This window comes from Sinocyclocheilus grahami, unplaced genomic scaffold (assembly GCF_001515645.1).
Source record: "Sinocyclocheilus grahami isolate Dianchi unplaced genomic scaffold, SAMN03320097.WGS_v1.1 scaffold338.1, whole genome shotgun sequence".
Lineage (NCBI taxonomy): Eukaryota > Metazoa > Chordata > Actinopteri > Cypriniformes > Cyprinidae > Sinocyclocheilus > Sinocyclocheilus grahami.
Window position 1 is genome coordinate 566,763 of NW_015505517.1, and position 19,423 is coordinate 586,185.

At 36.3% G+C, this 19,423-nt stretch overlaps 1 protein-coding gene across 3 annotated transcripts in view; it reads right to left on the reverse strand.

Moving 5' to 3' along the window:
• Positions 1-4,567: 4,567 nt before the first annotated feature.
• Positions 4,568-19,423, reverse strand: part of slc8a3 (solute carrier family 8 member 3) — a 46,809-nt gene continuing 31,953 nt past the window's right edge. Inside the window, exons 3-8 of one of the 3 annotated variants that reach the window (XM_016295597.1) lie at positions 17,366-17,472; positions 9,982-9,999; positions 9,069-9,193; positions 8,832-8,931; positions 7,166-7,435; positions 4,568-5,207 (exon numbers count right to left, since the gene is read on the reverse strand). In XM_016295597.1, coding sequence (XP_016151083.1) covers positions 4,831-5,207; positions 7,166-7,435; positions 8,832-8,931; positions 9,069-9,193; positions 9,982-9,999; positions 17,366-17,472 — 997 coding nt within the window. In that variant the 3' untranslated portion in view covers positions 4,568-4,830. Of the gene's footprint in view, positions 5,208-7,165; positions 7,439-8,831; positions 8,932-9,068; positions 9,194-9,981; positions 10,000-17,365; positions 17,473-19,423 lie in introns of all 3 variants that reach the window. The other 2 variants (XM_016295596.1, XM_016295598.1) reach the window with 2 other exon arrangements.

Consider the following 19,423-nt stretch of genomic DNA (forward strand, 5'->3'; position numbering starts at 1 on the left):
TATTATAAAAAAAGGTTATAAAATAATTCTGAAACAAAATATTTAATGAAACAGCAAAAGTGTAAACCATGAACAAAAATGACAAATCACAGTTTTATCATATTGTAATGAAGAAATGTGTTTTAATATAAATGTATGATTTTAAAACACGTGACAACTTTCCCCACCATTGACTTACATGAAAAATTCAGTTTTTGCTAAGAAACCCAGTGTATGGTTAAAATTTACCTTGATCATATATTCAATTCCCTCAGTTGTGCTACCCTATACTGATATAGCAAAAATGTGATTTTACATTTGTAACTGTTGGTGACCATGTGACACAATCTGATTGAAATACTTTGACCAGATAAAACTTATGACAACTGATACCAGAGATTTTTCAAATATATTTTTTTTATTTTTCTGTTGACCAAAATAATTCAAAATAAATAAATCAGCGGACATAAATTAATTAAATTAAGGTAGATTTCATGCATAATTCCCTGAAAATAAAACATGATATTTTTGTGAGAGAAGAGTAAAAAACAAAACAAAAAAGAAAGAAAACAACAATAGATGAACATAACCACCATCTGCTTCATCACCAGGCTGAAGAGGAGTGTGTTTGTGTGTGTGAGAGAGAGAGAGACTCAGACCCCTGATACATTTGTAAGACTTGTGTGACTTCAAGATTATAGTGACATCATCTGAAATCTCTTTTAAACCAGTTCACCTGCATCTAAACAGCTGGAAGTGTTAGCTGGCAGTAGAAAAGTTCAAAGCTGGTGGTTGCAGCTGACTTTCATGCTCAACCATGATACTACATGAAGACCCACCATTCATATTCATATTATTCATAACATCCCTCCCCAGTCAACAGCAGTGTTCAGTTAACTCAAGTGTGCATGTGTGAGTGCATAGGTGTGTGTGATCTGACCCAGGCTGAGACATGAAGAGCAATTCAAAGTCATAAACACTCTACGTTTGAGCCCAACGCTGGTAACGGAGTCAGCCAAACTGGGTAATAAGGTTTATAAGAGTGCTACCTTTACCACAAACCATCTGAAAGATACACATGTGCACAGATGTGGTGAAGATCTACTGTGATCTACTTTAGCTGCCCTCTGACTGACACCAGACACATTCAACAACACATGCTGGCAGAAAACAAGCGGCATGCTGAAAGTCACTGAGTGTTCAAACTGAATACAGTGTAAATGACATTTTTTACTTTATCATGCCTAATACTGGTGCACAGAACAGCTTATGAGGTGTGTGAGTGGCTGTGTTGCAGAAATGAGTGAGCTGCCTTGCTGTCTACTGCCTACACAGGGAACATCAGAAGTGAATGATTTGGAACGCTCTATACATAGACAGCAACTCAGAGTTTCATGTAAATTGTGCTCCTTGGGAGTCCCGACTCACAAATGTTTCAGAGAAGTTTGCTGTTATCATGCCACTAAGCTAACAATGTGATTGCATAAAAATAGACAGCTTGTGTTTATTTGGCCAAAAATACAGTAAAGACAGTAATATTGTTAAATATTATTACAATTTACAATAACTTTTCCTAATTAAATATATTTTAAAATGTCATTTATTTCTGTGATGGTAAAGTTAAATTTTCAGCAGCTATTAATTACTCCAGTCTTTAGTGTGACATGATGCTTCAGAAATCATTCTAATATCCTGATTTGGTGCTCAAGAATAATTTCTTAATATTATCAATGCTGTAAACAGTTGTACAACTTAATATATTTGTGGAAACCATAATACATTTTTTCAGGATTCTTTAATGAATACAAATTTGAAGAACAGCATTTATTTTAAATCGAAATATTTTGTAACATTATAAAGGTCTTTACCGTCACTTTTGATCAATTTTATGGTGAAACAATTAGTGTTAATATATTTCAAAAACAAACTTGACTTGTTTTATTGGTAGTGTACATATCAGGTAATATAAATCACCTATGCAAACAAATCCATTTTAAATTAGACTGAACCATTTTTAACAATCCTTTTTGGACGATAAGAGATTCAACTTAAAGAATACAAGCAATTTTGCCTAAAATATGTCCAAAGTAAGGCATCTTAGAAAGCTGCATAATTAGTTGCATATATTAGAAGTATATGATGCTGTCTATGTAGGCAGTACATGCTCACAAAGTCAGTGTGTGTGCATAAAGTAAGTGTCTGTTGTGTAGCTAAGCTAACACACACTCCTGCCTTTCTGCACATAAACAAAAGTTGAAACACTAAAACCTCATTAACACAAGCCTGTATGAATCAGAGAGCACTGGTGAATGTTCAGTGCGAATTGTTGTGATTTCTGTGCGATTCTTGTACTGTAAAGCTAAAGCACATAGATTATGTACTGAGTAGCCACTGAGTAGGAAGCACAGAGCAAGCTGAAGCGATGCCAGCAGTTACATTTGCAATTTGGATGGAGAGATTTTCAGAGATTAAATGCGTTTTCGACTGCTCTCACTCACAAGCAACACATACTCAGCTATATATGAATGTAAACATAACAAAAATGAAACATGTCTGTTGTAGATGCTGTGATCCCAACACTGGTGTCATGGATACAACTGATTTGGCCTGTATTTGTAATGAGCAAACACAAAACACATCAACATACACACACTCATGCACACAAAAATGCAAGAGTTGTACAAACAAACAGGTGGAACGGGGCTGTGGCCCCCCTGTGGCCCAGAGAACCACTGCAGCTTTTGGGTGGCAGTCTGAGGTTCTGTTCTTTGGTTCTGGGCTAAACAATTCTTTATGACATCACTTCCCCAAATAATACAGAAACAACACCCACATCATTATTTTTCAGCTCACTACAGCAAAAATAGGCACGGAAATACTTTAGTCAGATGAATTAATGACCACTTTTAAAAGAATAATTCCCCCCAAAATTAGAAATTGCTGAAAATGTACTCACCCTCCAAGATGTAGATTAGTTTGTTTCTTCCCTTTTAGAACAGATTCGGAGAAATTCTGTCTTACATCACTTGCTCACCAATGGATCCTCTGCAGTGAATGGGTGCCGTCGGAATGAGAGTCCAAACAGCTGATAAAAAATGACCCAGTCTATTAATTAACATCTTGTGAAGCAAAAGGCTTCATGTTTGTAATTAACAAATTCATAATTAAGATGTTTTTAATTTCAAACTGTTGGCTTGGCTAAAATACAAGTCTTCTATCCATGCTACTGCTTTCTCAAGTGAAAAAGGTCATCTTTTTCGAACCAGATCACAGATCAAGCACTGTTTACAAGAGAAAACAGTCCCAAACAGTTCTAAACAAATATGTTGGTGGATTTTGATGTGAGAGGACAACAGAGGATGGACTTTTTCACAGGAGGAAACCTTATTATAGATTATGGACTGGTATAGAGTAAGACATTAATTGATGGACTGGAGTCATGTGGATTACTGTGATATTTTTTATCAGTTTGGACTCTCATTCTTACGGCACCCATTCACTGCAGAAGATCCATTGTTGAGCAGGTGATGTAATGTTATATTTCCGATGAAGAAACAAACTCATCTACATCTTGGATGGCCTGAGGGTGAGTACATTTTCAGCAAATTTTCAATTTTAGGTGAACTATTTATGCAGCTTTGCCCAAAATGTCTATATTTCTCCCTGAAATGCAAAAAAACCTCTCCTCACCATGTTAAATGAATCTGTTTGTAATGTACCATTCTCACTCTTTTCTGGACCGAAGGCCTGTAAACACTATGAACCACATTAAAGGCCCCAATAAAACATACTTAGAATTCACCACCAACATCACTGACACTTCAGACACTGTTTAGATGCTCCTGGTTAAATGGTCTCGTGACTCTATATAGAGGGACTCTCTGGGGTGAAGTGGGGGTGGGAGATTTCTTTGGGGTGCTTTATGTTTGTTCAACGACACTGAAAGACTGAAATACAAAAACAACAACAACTGTAATAGCAGATGCAGTGTGCTCTCCTCCACGGTGTTATCAGAAAACACACTAGTGATTCATTTTGATGAATGTTCAAATGCAAAAAGGCCTCATTTTCCCTCTGTATCATGTTTTTTTTTTTGCATTCTGTTCTCCCGCAACCCTCTGAAGCCTCTGTGATTCTCGAAATAACAACACTTGGCAAGGAAATACACAAAAGTGCAGAAAAAATATGGAAGCAGATTATATCCATACAGGAATATAAGGGAGAAAATGCAGTGTTCAGCCATTGTTCATATTCGTCACTCTTCTCCGTTTGTCTACTCAGCGTTCGGTGTTTCTGAGCCACTCTCCCTAGCCGGGACTTTGGCCTGACGGTAAAAGCTGTAAGCTCTGTGAGTTCTTACCAAACTAAACGAGGAAAATAAATAAATAAATAACTTTATGGGTCCTTCAAATGTCACTCAATAACAGATTTCACATAGTTATATATTTTCATCTTTTGTTGAAATATTATTTCTAATCCTGGAAGTAGATTTGAAAATAGTCCTTTGAATCCTTTAATTCTTTTTGTTATTTTTTTGTGTATTTTTTTCCCAAAATACTTCATTAGAAAAAAGTCGTTCTCAGCGGGTGTTGAGAAAAATATAGACTGTGAAAAGCTCAGACTCCAGGTTAAGACTGTCCCACCCCTCAGAGAGATGTTTCACACTCTTCATCTTCAGCGTGAAGGTATCTGAAGAACCAATGTCCTTTTTGTAGCTCCTGCTCAAAACCTTAGCAACCTTAGCGAATCAATCCTTAGCTCTCACTCTGTCATTTACGACTAGAAGAAGTTTCCTGGCATCTATCTCTCCTCATCGCCAACCCCTGCCTCATCCCACCCCATCTCTTCTCTTCAGAAGCCCTGTATATGACAGTAAGCCTCAAGACTGGAGAAAAGGATGTAGAGAAACCAGAGGCCGAAGAAAAAGAGTGTCGTGAAGATGCGCTGTGTGCGCGGGCCGCCCAGCTCTCCACCGATGTGAGGCCTGCGCCGGTACAGCAGGACACTCACCGCCAGGAAGGCAAAGATGGTGAAGAGAGTGACAGAAAATGCCAGGGAACCCGCCTGCACCTCGAACGCACGACCCTGCATGTGCCAGTAGATGGCGGCCACTGACCACGCCACACCGATTCCCAAAAAAACGTTCACAGCGTTGCTACCGGTCACGTTACCGATCGATGCGTCTGCGTAACTGTCCTGCACCGCTGCAACTTTACTGGCAAAGGTATCTGAGGAGAAAAGAGACATGTTGATGTGTATGCTATTATAAAATATGATCATCTATGATTAACAAGCATTGAAAGGATTCAAATCAGGAGGAATCAGATTTGTATTGATTTTATGAGCTAAAATAGTTAAGTGTATGATAAAAACATACTGTAACTTTCAAAACTTCCTCATAATCCAAAAAGAGCATTTATTAAAACTGACTTGTGAACCCTCACAATTTTTTGATGTCAGACAGATCAGCCTCATTAAAATCAAGGGCCCGAGAGAGGCTTTAAATAGTTATACAAAACCAAATTATGATTGATTTTGGCAGAAACATCTTTATTGACTATAAGTGGACCTTGGGGAAAAAAAAATTCACAGCTGTTGTTCAATAGTTTTGGGTCTTTTATATATTTTAATGTTTTTGGAAGAAAAACATTGCGCTCACCAAGGCTGTATTTATTTGATCAAAAATACAGTAAAATCATTAATATTGTGAACTATTATTACAAATTAAAATTATTTCAATCTATTTTAATATATATAAACATGTAATTTATTCATGTAATGGCAAAGCTGAATTTTCAGCATCATTAGTCTTCAGTGTCACATGATCCTTCAGAAATCATTCTAGTAAGTTAATTTGGTGCTCATTAAATATTTCTTTGTTTTATTAATGTTGAAAACAGTAGTGCTTGCTTAATATTTTTTTTGGAAACCATGATCGTTTTTCCCCCCAGGATTCCTTTGATAAATAGAAAGTTCAAGTGAAATCTTGTATAAAAAAAATATATTTATAATTGATTTTGGCAGAAACAACTTTATTAATTATAAGTGGACCTCGGGGAAAACAATATTCACTACTGTTCAAAAGTTTGGGGACGGTAAGATATTTTTATGTTTTTGGAAGACGTCCCTTATACTCACCAAGGCTGCATTTCTTTGATTTAAAATACCGTAATATTGTGAAATATTATTACAATTTAAAATAAGCGTTTTCTATTTTAATATATTTTAAAATGTAATTTATTTCTGTAAAGACAATGCTGAATTTTCAGCAGCCATTACACCAGTCTTCAGTGTCACATGATTCTTCAAAAATAATTTTTATATGCTGATTTGGTGCTCAAGAAACTTTTCTTTGTTTTAAAGGAGCACTCCACTGTTTTTGATGTTGAGTTGAGTTTTACCGTTTTCGAATCCATTCAGCCGATCTCCGGGTCTGGCGGTAGCACTTTTAGCTGCAGCTTAGCATAGATCATTGAAAAAATAGGCTTATTGGAAGTTACCTAGCTGGGACTATTTTCAGGCGCTGCGTAATATTATTGCGCCTGCTGCACCCATGGTACAGCAGCAAAGTTCCTTGATTATTACGTCAGAATGAGAGTATAGTTCCCAGCCATATCGGACTAGAAAATCGCAACTTTTCATTTTCCGTCGGTCTTAGTACATCATGTAACTACAGAAGAGTCAAGTTTTAAACAGGAAAAATATCGAAACTCTTTGGTCATTTTTGAGCGAGATGCTAATGGTCTAATCAGATTCAATGATCTATGCTAAGCTGCAGCTAAAAGTGCTAACGCCAGACCCAGAGATCAGCTGAATGGATTCGAAAACGGTAAAACTCAACTGTTTAACTCTAAGGGAGTAGGAAAATTATTATTTTCTATTTTCAAAAATAGTGGAGTGTTCCTTTAATAATGCTGAAATTAGTTTTGCTGCTGAAATTTTTTTGTGAAAACTGTGACAGTTTTTCCCCAGGATTCTTTAATAGAAAGTTCTGAAGAACAGCGTTTATTTGAAATAGAAATCCTATTACATTACAAATATCGTTAATTTTGGTCAATTTAATGTGATTGCTGAATAGAAGTAGTTCTTACTACCCCTAAACTTTCGAAAAGTTGTGTAAATGATATGACCCCTTTAAATTGGTACTTATAGAAATGTATGCAAATAAAAGCATACGCAAACTCACCAGGGATAGATGTTCCCAGGGCTACAAACACCACAGCGGTGACTGAGTCCTTTAGGCCAATGGTGCAGCCGAAGTGACTGGCCAGATCACCGATCACAGCAGTCAAAAGACCGATGATCACTATGGAAACAATGAAACACGCCCACCCGTTCCAGTATTCCGTGGGCGGGACGCAGGCGAACAGAACCTTCCAGAATACAGTCAGGAAGTGCATGACATAGTCGAAACAAGATGGCAGACGTTCCTCTCCCCCCTCATCCTCGTCCTCATCTCCTGAGATAAAGACAGGATGACAGAAATAAAGAGCGAAAGCAAGAAAGAAAGAAAGAAAAGGGGGGGGGTTGAAAAAAAAAAGAAAATGAAAAATGTTAGTATTGTCATGTCAACTTCCATACCTGATCAAAGCCATCTATTTGACACCATGGTGATTTAGGGGTCCTGTTGCCTTGGTAACACAGGCTGTTTGATAGTCATGGTAACTGAAGGCCACATACTGTGAGAGCAGCATTTTATTTCAACACAGGGTCATAAAAGACTAATATGCGGGACATTTCCATTTTAATTTGGGGGGAAATCTGTAGTGAAACGTATCAAACAGAGCTGATAATAGTACATTCTTATTCATATCTGAAATGATCAAATTAGCCAAAATGTTTAGAAGACAAAGCGTGTAGGAGTTCTGTGGGCTCAGTTTTCATGTGGGCCGGGGAATGTGTCACAACAGTGAAAGAAATATTTGTGTGTGAGCAATATGAGCATGAGTGTATATTTATATAATAACTGTCTTTTGTTGCTTTTCTGTTTTCTGAGTTTTGAGGTGATCTACACTACCGTTCAAATATTTGGGGTCGGTAGGATTTTTAAAGCTTCATTAATTTGATCAAGAATCAAGTAAACAGTAATATTGTGAGCTATTATTACAATTTATAATAACTATTTGAATATATTTTAAAATGTAATTTATTCCTGTGACAGCAAATCAGTTTTCAGCGTCACGTGATCCTTCAGAAATGCTGATTTGCTGCTCAAGAAACATTTATTATCATCATATCGAAAACAGTTCCTTAATATGTTTTGTGGAAACCATTAAAATGTTTTTTTTCAAGATTCTTTGATGAACAGAAAGTTCAAAAGAACAGAGTTGATTTGAAATAGCGATCATTTGTAACATTATAAATGCCTTTATTAACACTTTTAATCAGTTCAATATATCCTTGCTGAATAAAAGTACATTTAAATTTAATCATTTAGCAGACGCTTTTATCCAAAGCGACTTACAAATTATGGTAATAGAAGCAATCAAAGCAACAAAACAGCAACAATATATACATTTTGTCATTAGTCCCAGTTAGTCTAATGCAGTACACGAAAAGCAAGGTTTTTTTATAGTAAATAAAAAGAATAAAAAGTAGAGAGAAAAGAGATAGAATAGATATAGCTTAAAGGATTAAGTTATTATTATTTTTTATAATAATTAAATAGAAAACAAGTAGATAGAATAGAAAAAGAACAGAGAACGCTGGTGTTAGAGGGTCAAGTTTTGTTGTTTGTTTTTAATAAATAAATAAAAAGAAAACAAGTAGATAGAATAGAAAGAGGGAAAAACGAATAATTGCTAAATAAGAGCAAAACATTTTTTCACTTTTAGTTCAGTGTTGGTAATCACCTGCACTGACAGTTATGGCCTCCATGAATTGTTCTCTCCAGGAATTTGTGCCCACGACCAGAGCCAAGTTAGTCTTCTTAATCAGCTTATCTACTGTACTCTACAGCAAACACACATAAACACAAAATGTATTACATTAAACATAAATACGCATAATAAAATTCTTCCATAATGAAAAAGACTGCTGGTCTCTGAAATGTTGTGTATGCATGTGTGTGTGTGTGTGTGTGTTTGTACCTTAAACTCATACGACTCCTCAATAATAATCTCTATTTTTGCATGCTCGCCCAATACAGGCTTCCCCATCTCTGCTATTCTTCTGGCTTCCTCCTCATCTGATGACAACTTCCTGTCTGGAATATCTACGAGAGATAAAGAGATGAAAAGAAACTTCTGTGTTGTGTGTCAAATTAGTACATCAAACAAACACACACACTCAGTAGTAAACACACATCATTCACATGCACCCTATTATCAGTCTCTACAAGTGGGCTTTTTGTCCCTTTTAAATTACTTGTGATTTATACACTTGCAATAATTCTTTTGAATATTAATTTATGGTCTCTATAAACTGCACTAAATTCATGTGCATATTTGGGGTCAGCAGGGCTCATTCATGAAACACAAGCACAGCAAAGTCATGTAAAACGTTCATAATGTCATTCTTACGTAACTTGTCGCACTGAATCGAATGTGACTACTTACGTAACACCGTTTTTACAAACAATTTTGTACAGAAACCGGTCCTGGTTTTTTATTTTATGAACTGTCTCTATAGTATCTCTAATTAGAAAGACTGCACATGCAAACACACACAACAGATTAACAGCCAAACTCTGTTTGACTGAACCAAGTGTGAGTTGTGCTATAGAACTGAGTAATTCAGAAGGACAACAGCACAACATCCACGCACGCACGCACACACACGCGCACACACACACACACACACACACACACACCACAAATACACGTAGAAAAGCCTGAAAGTTGAGATGAACTTTCAAAACCCCCTGCAACCCAAAGCTTATCTTCTCGTGCACGTGTTAAAACACACAAACCTGGAGACACACGTGTGAGGCAGACGAGACCACGATTACCACAGCTGGCCTCATCTTACCTCACACATTCACACACACTCACTCAAACTTACCATCAGCTAATAACAGAGCTGTGTGTGGAGGAAAAAAAGAGAGGGAGGGGTGGAATGACATGAAGAAAACATTAGACAGATAATGGTGAAGGGAAATGCAATGAGATGTCGGACAGGATTTATTTACTCAGATAAACATGAATAAAAATATTCGCAGCCTCTGGCGTTTCATCACCCTGCCTGGAATCTCTGAGCTGGACAGGTGCGACAGGTGTGACCGTGCAGATGTGATCAGATGTGATAGTGTGGGCCGATCCAGAGCGCCGGAGCAGGTGGTTTCCCCTGGCAACGGGAGTGACGTAGTAGCATTTGAGATGTGGCGACAGAACAAAGAGGTGCTAAAGCTACGCTGATTATTCACACACGTTTACTTTCCCTATCGTGATGCGGATTTCCGATAGACTTTAAATGCTTTTACAGTGTGCTAATGACATTGTGTGTCCCCTAAATCTCTGAAAACCCTTTTTGCACTTTAGATTTTTGTATTTAAATTTGAAACATTATTTGGTAACAATTCAAGGGATATTTCATCCCCCAAAATAAAAATTCTGTTATTATTTATTCACTCTCATGACATGTAATTCCTATAAGATATTCTTTTTTTTCTGTGGAACGCTGAAAAAAAAATTCTCAGTAGTGGGGTAAAATTTTGGTTGTTTTAAACCCATGGTTGGTTGTTTTTATATTATATTGATGAAAAAAATAATAATAATAAAAAAAATAAAAAAAAATAAAATAAAATAATTATATATATATATATATATATACACATATATGTTTAATGAAGAAGGAAAGCAATGCGGGTTTGGAATGACATATGAGGGAGAGTAAATCAGAAGTTCTTAACCATTTTGACACCAAGGCCTCCCACTTGTTCGTGACTTTCTGGCTAAATTACTAACAATTTCTACCCAACAAAATATCTTAGAGCTTGGCATAACTACAAAAATGTATATTCACTATAAAAATTCCTAAGGAGTTTTAAAGATGACCTTTTACATCCGAAGCACGCGCACAGAAAGCAGCTGTCACACAGCATGTGAGTACTAAACTAAGTTCTCTTTCATGTCTTATTATGCTTAAACTGTCAAATACACACAAGTTTGTTAAAAACACGCAAGTTACAAAAACAGCCGGTTATGTCTGTGAAGGTAAACAGCTGGGAAAGAAATCATGTTTATATTAGATCTGTGTGGCAGCAGCGTAATATACAGTAAATAAATCGTCTAGGTTACTTGTGTAACCCTCGTTCCCTGAAGGAGGGAACGGAGACGTTACGTCAGTGACTGACGAATTGGGATCTCGCCCGAGAGCCCAATCACCTTCGAGTGTTAACTAAACAAGCCAATGACAGTTGGCGTATTCGTCAGTCACTGACGTAACGTTGAACGTGACTGACTGAATGGGAACAATAAATCCACTGCTCATCAGTGCATCCAAAGACCGAACAGTTAGCATGCTTTTCTAGAACTTTTGCCATGGCGTTACAACTGGTACACGTTAGTGAAAACACAGTGGCGATGCCATGGGTGAAAAGTTTAGGTGGGTGCAGATTACGGGGCGGTAATATTATAATAAGGTTCCCTTTCTACATCACGGAGGGAGCAAAATCTTGCAGAGAAAGGCTTACAAAAAAATTACTGTTTGTAGATGCACTGGAGAGACGATTATAGCACTTAAACACAGAAAAAGTCAGATATTCATGATATGTCACCTTTAAGATATTATTATTTTACATGACTTTACCAGGTCTAGAAACCACACTTCATTTTAGAATTTTCAATATAATGTGAGCTCTAGTTCTTCAAATTCTTGATTTTAGCTTAATTTAATGCTAGTTTCTTTGAGTTCAATCTTGGAGTCCCCTGGATGTTTCCTGAGAATCACTGGACTAAATGATGAGAGAATTTTCATTTTTGGCTAAACTATCACTATAACAATAAGGTTCAATTAGTTAATGCATCAGGTTTCCTGAATTAACAACAAATACATTTTTTGACATCATTTATTAATCTAGCACCAGCACCCACGCACATTTACAAAAATAGCACTAACTAAAGGAATCAATTTCTTTGTCTCTCCATTACTCTCTTTTTCTTTCTCTGTGTGTATATAATGACTTTAATAGTTCTGTAATCAGCGCTGTAATTTTCTGTTGCTGAGGATGAATGAGATGGCGAACAAACAAGCTTTGATTAAGTGTGTGTGTTTGTGTGCGGAGATGAAAATATCGACCTATAATGAGAAGCTGGATGTGTAAATAAGCCCATAATTTATGCTCGAATGTGTCTACAAGTAGGGTTGGGGGTGGAGGCGGGATGCGTCTTGATGCACATTATTAACCTGTAATTTGTGTAGCGTCGTCAGCTCTAGGCTTTTCAACACGTCTGCTTCATGATAACACACAGACGTGTCAAACACACAAAGGAATTCATTTCATCTGTTCGCCACATTTCCTCTCTCACTGTTCTTTCCTGGAAGCTTCGATTCAACAGTTCAGTGTAAATCTATTGCACATCAGCGCTAGCAACAGCTGATGGTACCCTGGCAACAGATACCAGACGGCTCTCTCCTCCCTGCGTTCTGTGAGGTAATGGGATCGTGGGACATAGGTGTCGATATTCAGACGAAAACTCCCCTGGCATTGGCTCATTCACAGCTATTCCATCATCAGACACATGTGAATGCAGAGATCTCGTCCTCTAACACACACACACACACACACACACACACACACAATGAGTGATTCACTACTGATGATCTTCTCTTTAAACACACTCATCTGGGACATGTGGTAGGGGTGTTGCAGGTTTGTCCTCCTCAGTTGTATCACCCCTCTCCTACTTTTCTCATGTGTCTCTCACTCTATTCTGTTTGTCATTCTCTCCTCACCTGGCTCAACCCTTTCTGTCTTTTCTTGCCTGTCTCACCCTTCTCTGCTTATTTGTCTCACACTCTTCTGCTTGTCCTTTTCTCCTCATCTTTATCACCATCCTGTCTGTCTTTCACTGTCTTTGTTTACCAAATACCAAACAAAACCTCATTAATGTCCCTGTTAATGTCCTATAAATGGCTGAAAAAATGTTAGTTAACAACATTTTTAAAAATATATTTTTTAATAACAAAGATGAGATGAAAAATTGGGATCATGACGAGAATTAAGCTATTTTAATTTTAAACACACAGTTTACGAAAAAATATTGTAAGATATTAAAGTACTAGCAATGTTTTTGAAGAAAATATGAAGAATATGACTGTGTCAAATGAGCTATTCATAGATAACAATGTGAAAATTGAAAGGAATCCATAGTTTTTATTTGTACAATGTTAATAATTTTTTTCTTAATAAAATTAAATAATATATTAAATAAATATAAAATTAAAAATATTGTTTTTACAAATATATTTGTCAAATTTTGCATTACTTTTTGTCAAGCACTAAATTAAGTCAAATGGACTAAAATTAATTATTATAACTACATTTAATGAATATTTTTGTCAAAATAGTAATATTTAAAAAAATATTTAAAAGAATTTAGTTTAAATTTAATTTAAAAATACTTTTAAATATTTTTTTAACAAAAAATAATAAGATATTTCCTATCTTTTTCATATCTATTGTCAAGACAAAACAATATGACTTAAACAAAGAAAAAATTCATTTATAAAAAACTATGTAAAATGAACAATGTTCACCCTCTCCCTTTCCTGTTTTTCTCTCCTCACTTTTTTCCATCGCTTACCTGTCTCTCTCTCTTTCTCCTGTCTCACAGCTTTCCTGCCTGTCTCACCCCCCTCTTCACAACTGCCTCTACCACCACATTTTTATATTTATCCAGTTGGTGTACAAGAGGGTTCAATGCCAAAGAAAGCATCCTGTATTCAGATGCATAAAGCTGGGAATATTTCTTTAGATCCCTCAACCGCTCTCACATATTATGCAGCGACAGCACAGTTCTAAAGTCATGTTTAGATGTAGGACAAGTGATGTGTCTTCTATTACAGGTTCAGTGTCAAAAACATCTACAACCCATTTGATACAATGTTTTATCTCTCTGCAAAGAAAAAAACAACAACTTGCGTTACTGACTCTACAGCGTGAATCATACCAGTGCAAATAGTGTACAAAACAGACTGTGGTTCTTTTAAGCAAATAAAAAACCCTTATGAGTGAGTCAGTCTAGTTACTAAATTTAAGGAATAAAAATAAAAATAAAATTATAAGTGTTTGGAAAGACATGAAGATAGACAGATTTTTTTTTCCGGGTGAACAACTCACTCACTGAATTATTAGAATTGTTCACTGAATCATCAAAAATCCAGAATTATTAGAAAGAATCATAATTAGGATCACAATCATTAAGTTACAAACAGCGCTATATAAAATTCCTGCAATTAACAGAGTGCATTTTTCCATGGAAACAAACAGAGAATATTCATATTTTGCCTATTATTGGTTGTCAAACAAATTGCACTTATGAATGCGCATATATCTGACTTTGAGGAACCCCCCCCCCCCCCCCTCTGAATATCAAAATTGAATCTTATTTGAATCCATCTTGGCATGAAAATAAAGAAAAATCTAATGAATAATTAATAAACTGCTTGTTTACAAGCACACAAGTGAGGAGACAAGCCAACATGTTGTTTTTGTGGCCTAGGTAAGTTCATAAATAGGTTGTTTAATGTTGTCCAGGCAAGATGAGAGCTCAAACAGAGAGGACCAGCTGTTCTTCATCTCTCATTCTTTCTGAAGGGTATAATACTGGGACAAGGACACATGCATACATGCAAACACACACACACACACACACACACACACACGTACACTGCACCACAGCACTGCGGTGTGCGTGCTGGTAGCATTGACCACGTCTGCCTGATTTATGGAGAGATATTGAGAGACACACTTGACTACTTGGGGTGTGTGTGTGTGTGTGTGTGTGTTTGTATTCATTTCTCACACTCTTTGAGATCCCATACTGGCATTTAAGGTCAATGCATACTGAAACTCCAAAGAAGTCAGTGAACACTGCCAGCTAATCCGTCACATAGTTTCCTAAACAGTAATCTCAAGACATTTCGGAAACTATATAAAAACTGAAAGATAAAGACAGTAACATTGCCATTTCTAAAACAATTAAAAAAACGTCATGGCAGCATTTCTTGTGTGAGTTGGAGATGAGTCAGTTTAAGAGCTGTGCCCAGTGGGTCCTTTTTTATTTTTACAGATCGGGCTCGGGTCGGACTTGGGCTAATTTAGCTTCACTTTTTTTTATTGTGCCCATATACACGCAGAGCACACTACTGTATGAAATATTGTTTTATTGATTATATTATAAATATTATACATCGCCTACGCAATACGCAACGCATATACGCACGAATTAGCATACAGGTGACAGTTGACCATGCAGTGCACCAGGGAGAAGTTGGAGCGTGGGGAGTTACTAGTTCCCAGTGCTTCGGGAAAAGCTGCATTTTGGAAGAGTTTTGATTTGATTACTACGGCAAACAGATAGTCAATTGGTCATGTGCAGTGTAGAATCTAAACATATCTTTACACATGACAGCAAAAAACGCACGCAATTGTCTAAAGTGTGTCTCAAAGCCCCAGCAAAAGTAACCATGAATGTGTCGGGGGGAAATAGTAAGGAGATACTTGAATTATTTATTAATAAATTAGTGTTTTCTGAGTCTGTGTCGCAAAGATGATCCTGACTCACAATCTTCTCAATGGACGCGCCTTTGCAGAGAAATGCATATTTACAGATTTTATCAAATCCGTAAAAAGAGTTTTTGTTTTTGATTTTAATTATTTAGTTTTAAAGTAGTAATGTAAAGCTTTCTATATATATATTTAGCAAGTCTATGAGGCAAGTATTCGCTGAGTTTCGGTTCATCATTGTGAAGCGCTCCTGGCCGTAATTGCAGAAAGGGCATCCTGTATCCTTTATTTTATAAAAGCACAAGGTTTTGTTGATATTGTATGTGCACACAAATAAAAGTAGACCCTTTACAGTTCCGAGTGATATATTACTCTTACCTTTATGAGCAAAAATTACGGCATATTTTAAGTTGTTTCCAATGCAAGTGATCGCGCCGGCACCTCCATGTCCTGAAAGAGCTTTAGCTCTCTGCACAAACGATTAGATATGCGTCTAATAGCGCACATTTAGGTTAAACATTTAAACTTACATTGTGATATGCTTGAACTGTTTTATATCTATAGATTTTATTTTAGGGAAGTCATGATGATTTGAGAAGGCTAAATTTATCAAACATAATGACGAAATATAATCACTTTGACATTACATACAAAACGGAACTATTTTAATAGCGGAAACAGTAGTAAGCTGTTTTGGGAGAGGGCGGGGGGAGACGGGCTCGGGTCGGTAATTCTGATAAGCTGTCGGACAAGGGCCGGGCTAGGCCTGAGTGTATCGGGCCAGGGCTGGGCTAGGGCCTATATTTGAGGCCCATGCAGGGCTCTACCTTGTTTAAATAATGTATATAAAAAATAAAATCTGACAAAAATTGTTTAAAAGTGTTGCTTCTTCAGCTAAAAGTAGGCAAAACACATTTTTTCTCATTTATTTTTCTATGACTAGTCTATTTCTTTATACTTGCTCTATTTGAACTGGTGGGGTCATCCAAGGTGCCCTCTACTGGTAGCATCCATTCATAAAGTCAGAAAAATTGCTTAATACTGTGAAAGCAGATGTACACCACCATTCAAAAGTTTGGAATAATTCATTTTTTTATGTATTTGAAATAAGTCTCTTATGGTCCACAAAGCTGCATTTATTGGATCGAACATACAGTAAAACAGTAATATTGTGAAATAATATTCAATTTTAAAATAACTGTTTTCTATTTGATAGATTTTAGAATTTGATTTATTCCTGTAATGTAATTTTTCCAGTTTTCAGAGTCACATGATCCATCGGAACTCATTTGGTGCTTGAGAAACATTTCCTATAATTATCAATGCTGAAAACAGCTGTGCTGCTTAATATTTTTCTGAAAACTGTGATATATTTTCTTTGATGACAAGGATTCTTTGATGACTAGAGAAAAACAGAATTTACTGTGACTTTTGATCAACTCAATGCACCCTAGCTGAATAAAAGTATTAATTTCTTTAAAAAAAAATCTTACTGACTCCAAACTTTTGAAAGGTACTGTATGTGAATGTATTATATAGTGAATCTCAAACAACAAGACGCAACATTGAAGACATAAAACATGACCTCAAAAAGAGCCACTGGATGAATGGAAATGAATGTAGAAATGAGTGAATAGATTAAATGAATAGCAAAAGAGGATGATGGTCACAGGATGTGATCTTTCATTTTGTACATTATGTGTGTGTGTGTCTTACCTTTCTGAAGGCTCATGTCCACCATGCGTGGTTCTGCTAGCTCCAGATAGAAGATTTTGTTTTTTTCATACTCCTCATCATCGATGATTTTAACCTGTATGGTTTTACTGAGAGAGGAAGAGAGAGAGAGAGACACAACATCAGGGGTCACTGATCAAGTGAGGGGTCAGTGAGCTGTCCTGAGGTCAGAGGTCAAACAGGTCATGCAAACACACTATATTATCTTTATATGATTCATTCCCCTAGCTGTCTTGTACCATCAATCAAGTATGCTGGCAAGATAAAATATGGAGGTATATAGGTTTCAACTGTTTGTAGCATTGTTACAAATAATACATTAATAATAAGAAGAATAAATAAATAAAGTTCATATAATTTTTTCAACAGTGAGGTTGTAACACTGCTACTTGAAATCATGTAGTTTTACAGTTGCAAATTTGTTTTATTAGTAGAATTATAGGTAGCTGTACTGTTGACAAATGTGTTTCATTCTCCCTGACAATATCTCAGCAGTCAAGATTAGAGATTAGAATCAGAATTAACGGTGCCCAATTTGCAAATGAATCACTCTTTTGAGCATACAGTCAACTGAAACAAAACCAGTGCAAATGCATTCACAACTATGAAGAAAGTTTTTAGGTTCAACAACTGCACGTGAAGCTTGTGAAAGACTACAGGTAAAAACATACACACACTGCAGTTCAAAAGTTATTGAGACTTAAAGATGCTTATTAATCTTACATAAGTTTTATATTTCAAATAAAAGATTCCTAATAACTTCTTAAGTCACTGAAGAATTCTAAAAAAAATAAATTATTATTATCACGGTTTCCACAAAATTATCAACACAACTGTTAGATAATAATAATAAGAATGTTTATTGAGCACCAAATCAGCATGTTGGAATGATTTCTGAAGGATCATGTCTCACTGAAGACAAGAGTAATAGCTGCTGAAAATTCAGCTTTGCATCACAGGAATATATTACGTTTGAATATATATTAAAATGGAAAACACGTATAATAATACACAATAGTACTGTTTTACTGTATCTTTGATCAAATAAATGCAGCCTTGTTGAGGAGACTTCAAAAACATAAAAAAATGTTAATGATACCAAAATTTGAATGGTAGTGTATATACATAGATAAAAACAGCCAATGCAATTTCTGCTGTATTTTGTAGATATTTTGGTTCTTCAATAAACATATACAGTATTAGATTAAATTATATGAAGAATTATAAAGTATCCTAAATGTAGCAAGCTAATTCTCTAAAGGCTAGCTTTCACCATACAGTAGCTTAGCTCATTTCCCTAAAGAGTAGTTGGTATCTTAGCTAGCAACACAGCAGTAGCAACATTGGCAAATTGTTGATCAGCCTACATGAGTGTTTATTTAAAGAATCAATCTCTTAACACCTCTTATCTGTAACATCCATTTCTCTCTCTCACTCTGCCACTCTTTCATTGCTAAATTCTCAGCATGTGTGTGTGTATTTATAACTCAGCATGTGATTGATGTTGACCTGGTTTCTCTGTGACTGTGAGTAACACCTGTTTTAATGAGAGTTTCTCTGTGTGTGTGTGTGTGTGCGCGCATGTTCGACCTGTGAACATTCCCCTCCCTCCATTCGGATCAGTTACTCACAGTACAGTTGTCTGCAGACCCACGCCTCTTCATCTCTCTCTAATACGTCTTTCAGTCTAACATACTCATGTTCTCATTCCCTTCTGCTCTGCCCTGTTTCCCCCTCCATTAGCGGACACATTATACTCAAAACATCCTCAGCCTCTCTCACTCACTCTCACACAGCGAAGAGAGACAACGCACGCACATACGCGCGCACACACACGCACACACACGCACACACACACACACACACACACAATAAGAGACTGTGACAGGGCTGTGTGTTTGGTCTGTGATCTGATGTAGGTCATTCCTACCATACAGTACATTTTGGTGTCTCCATCATGTCTTAAATGAACTGTACAATTAGCTGAATTTTCAGCAGCCATTACTGGCTTCAGTCTTCAGTGTCACATGATCCTTCACA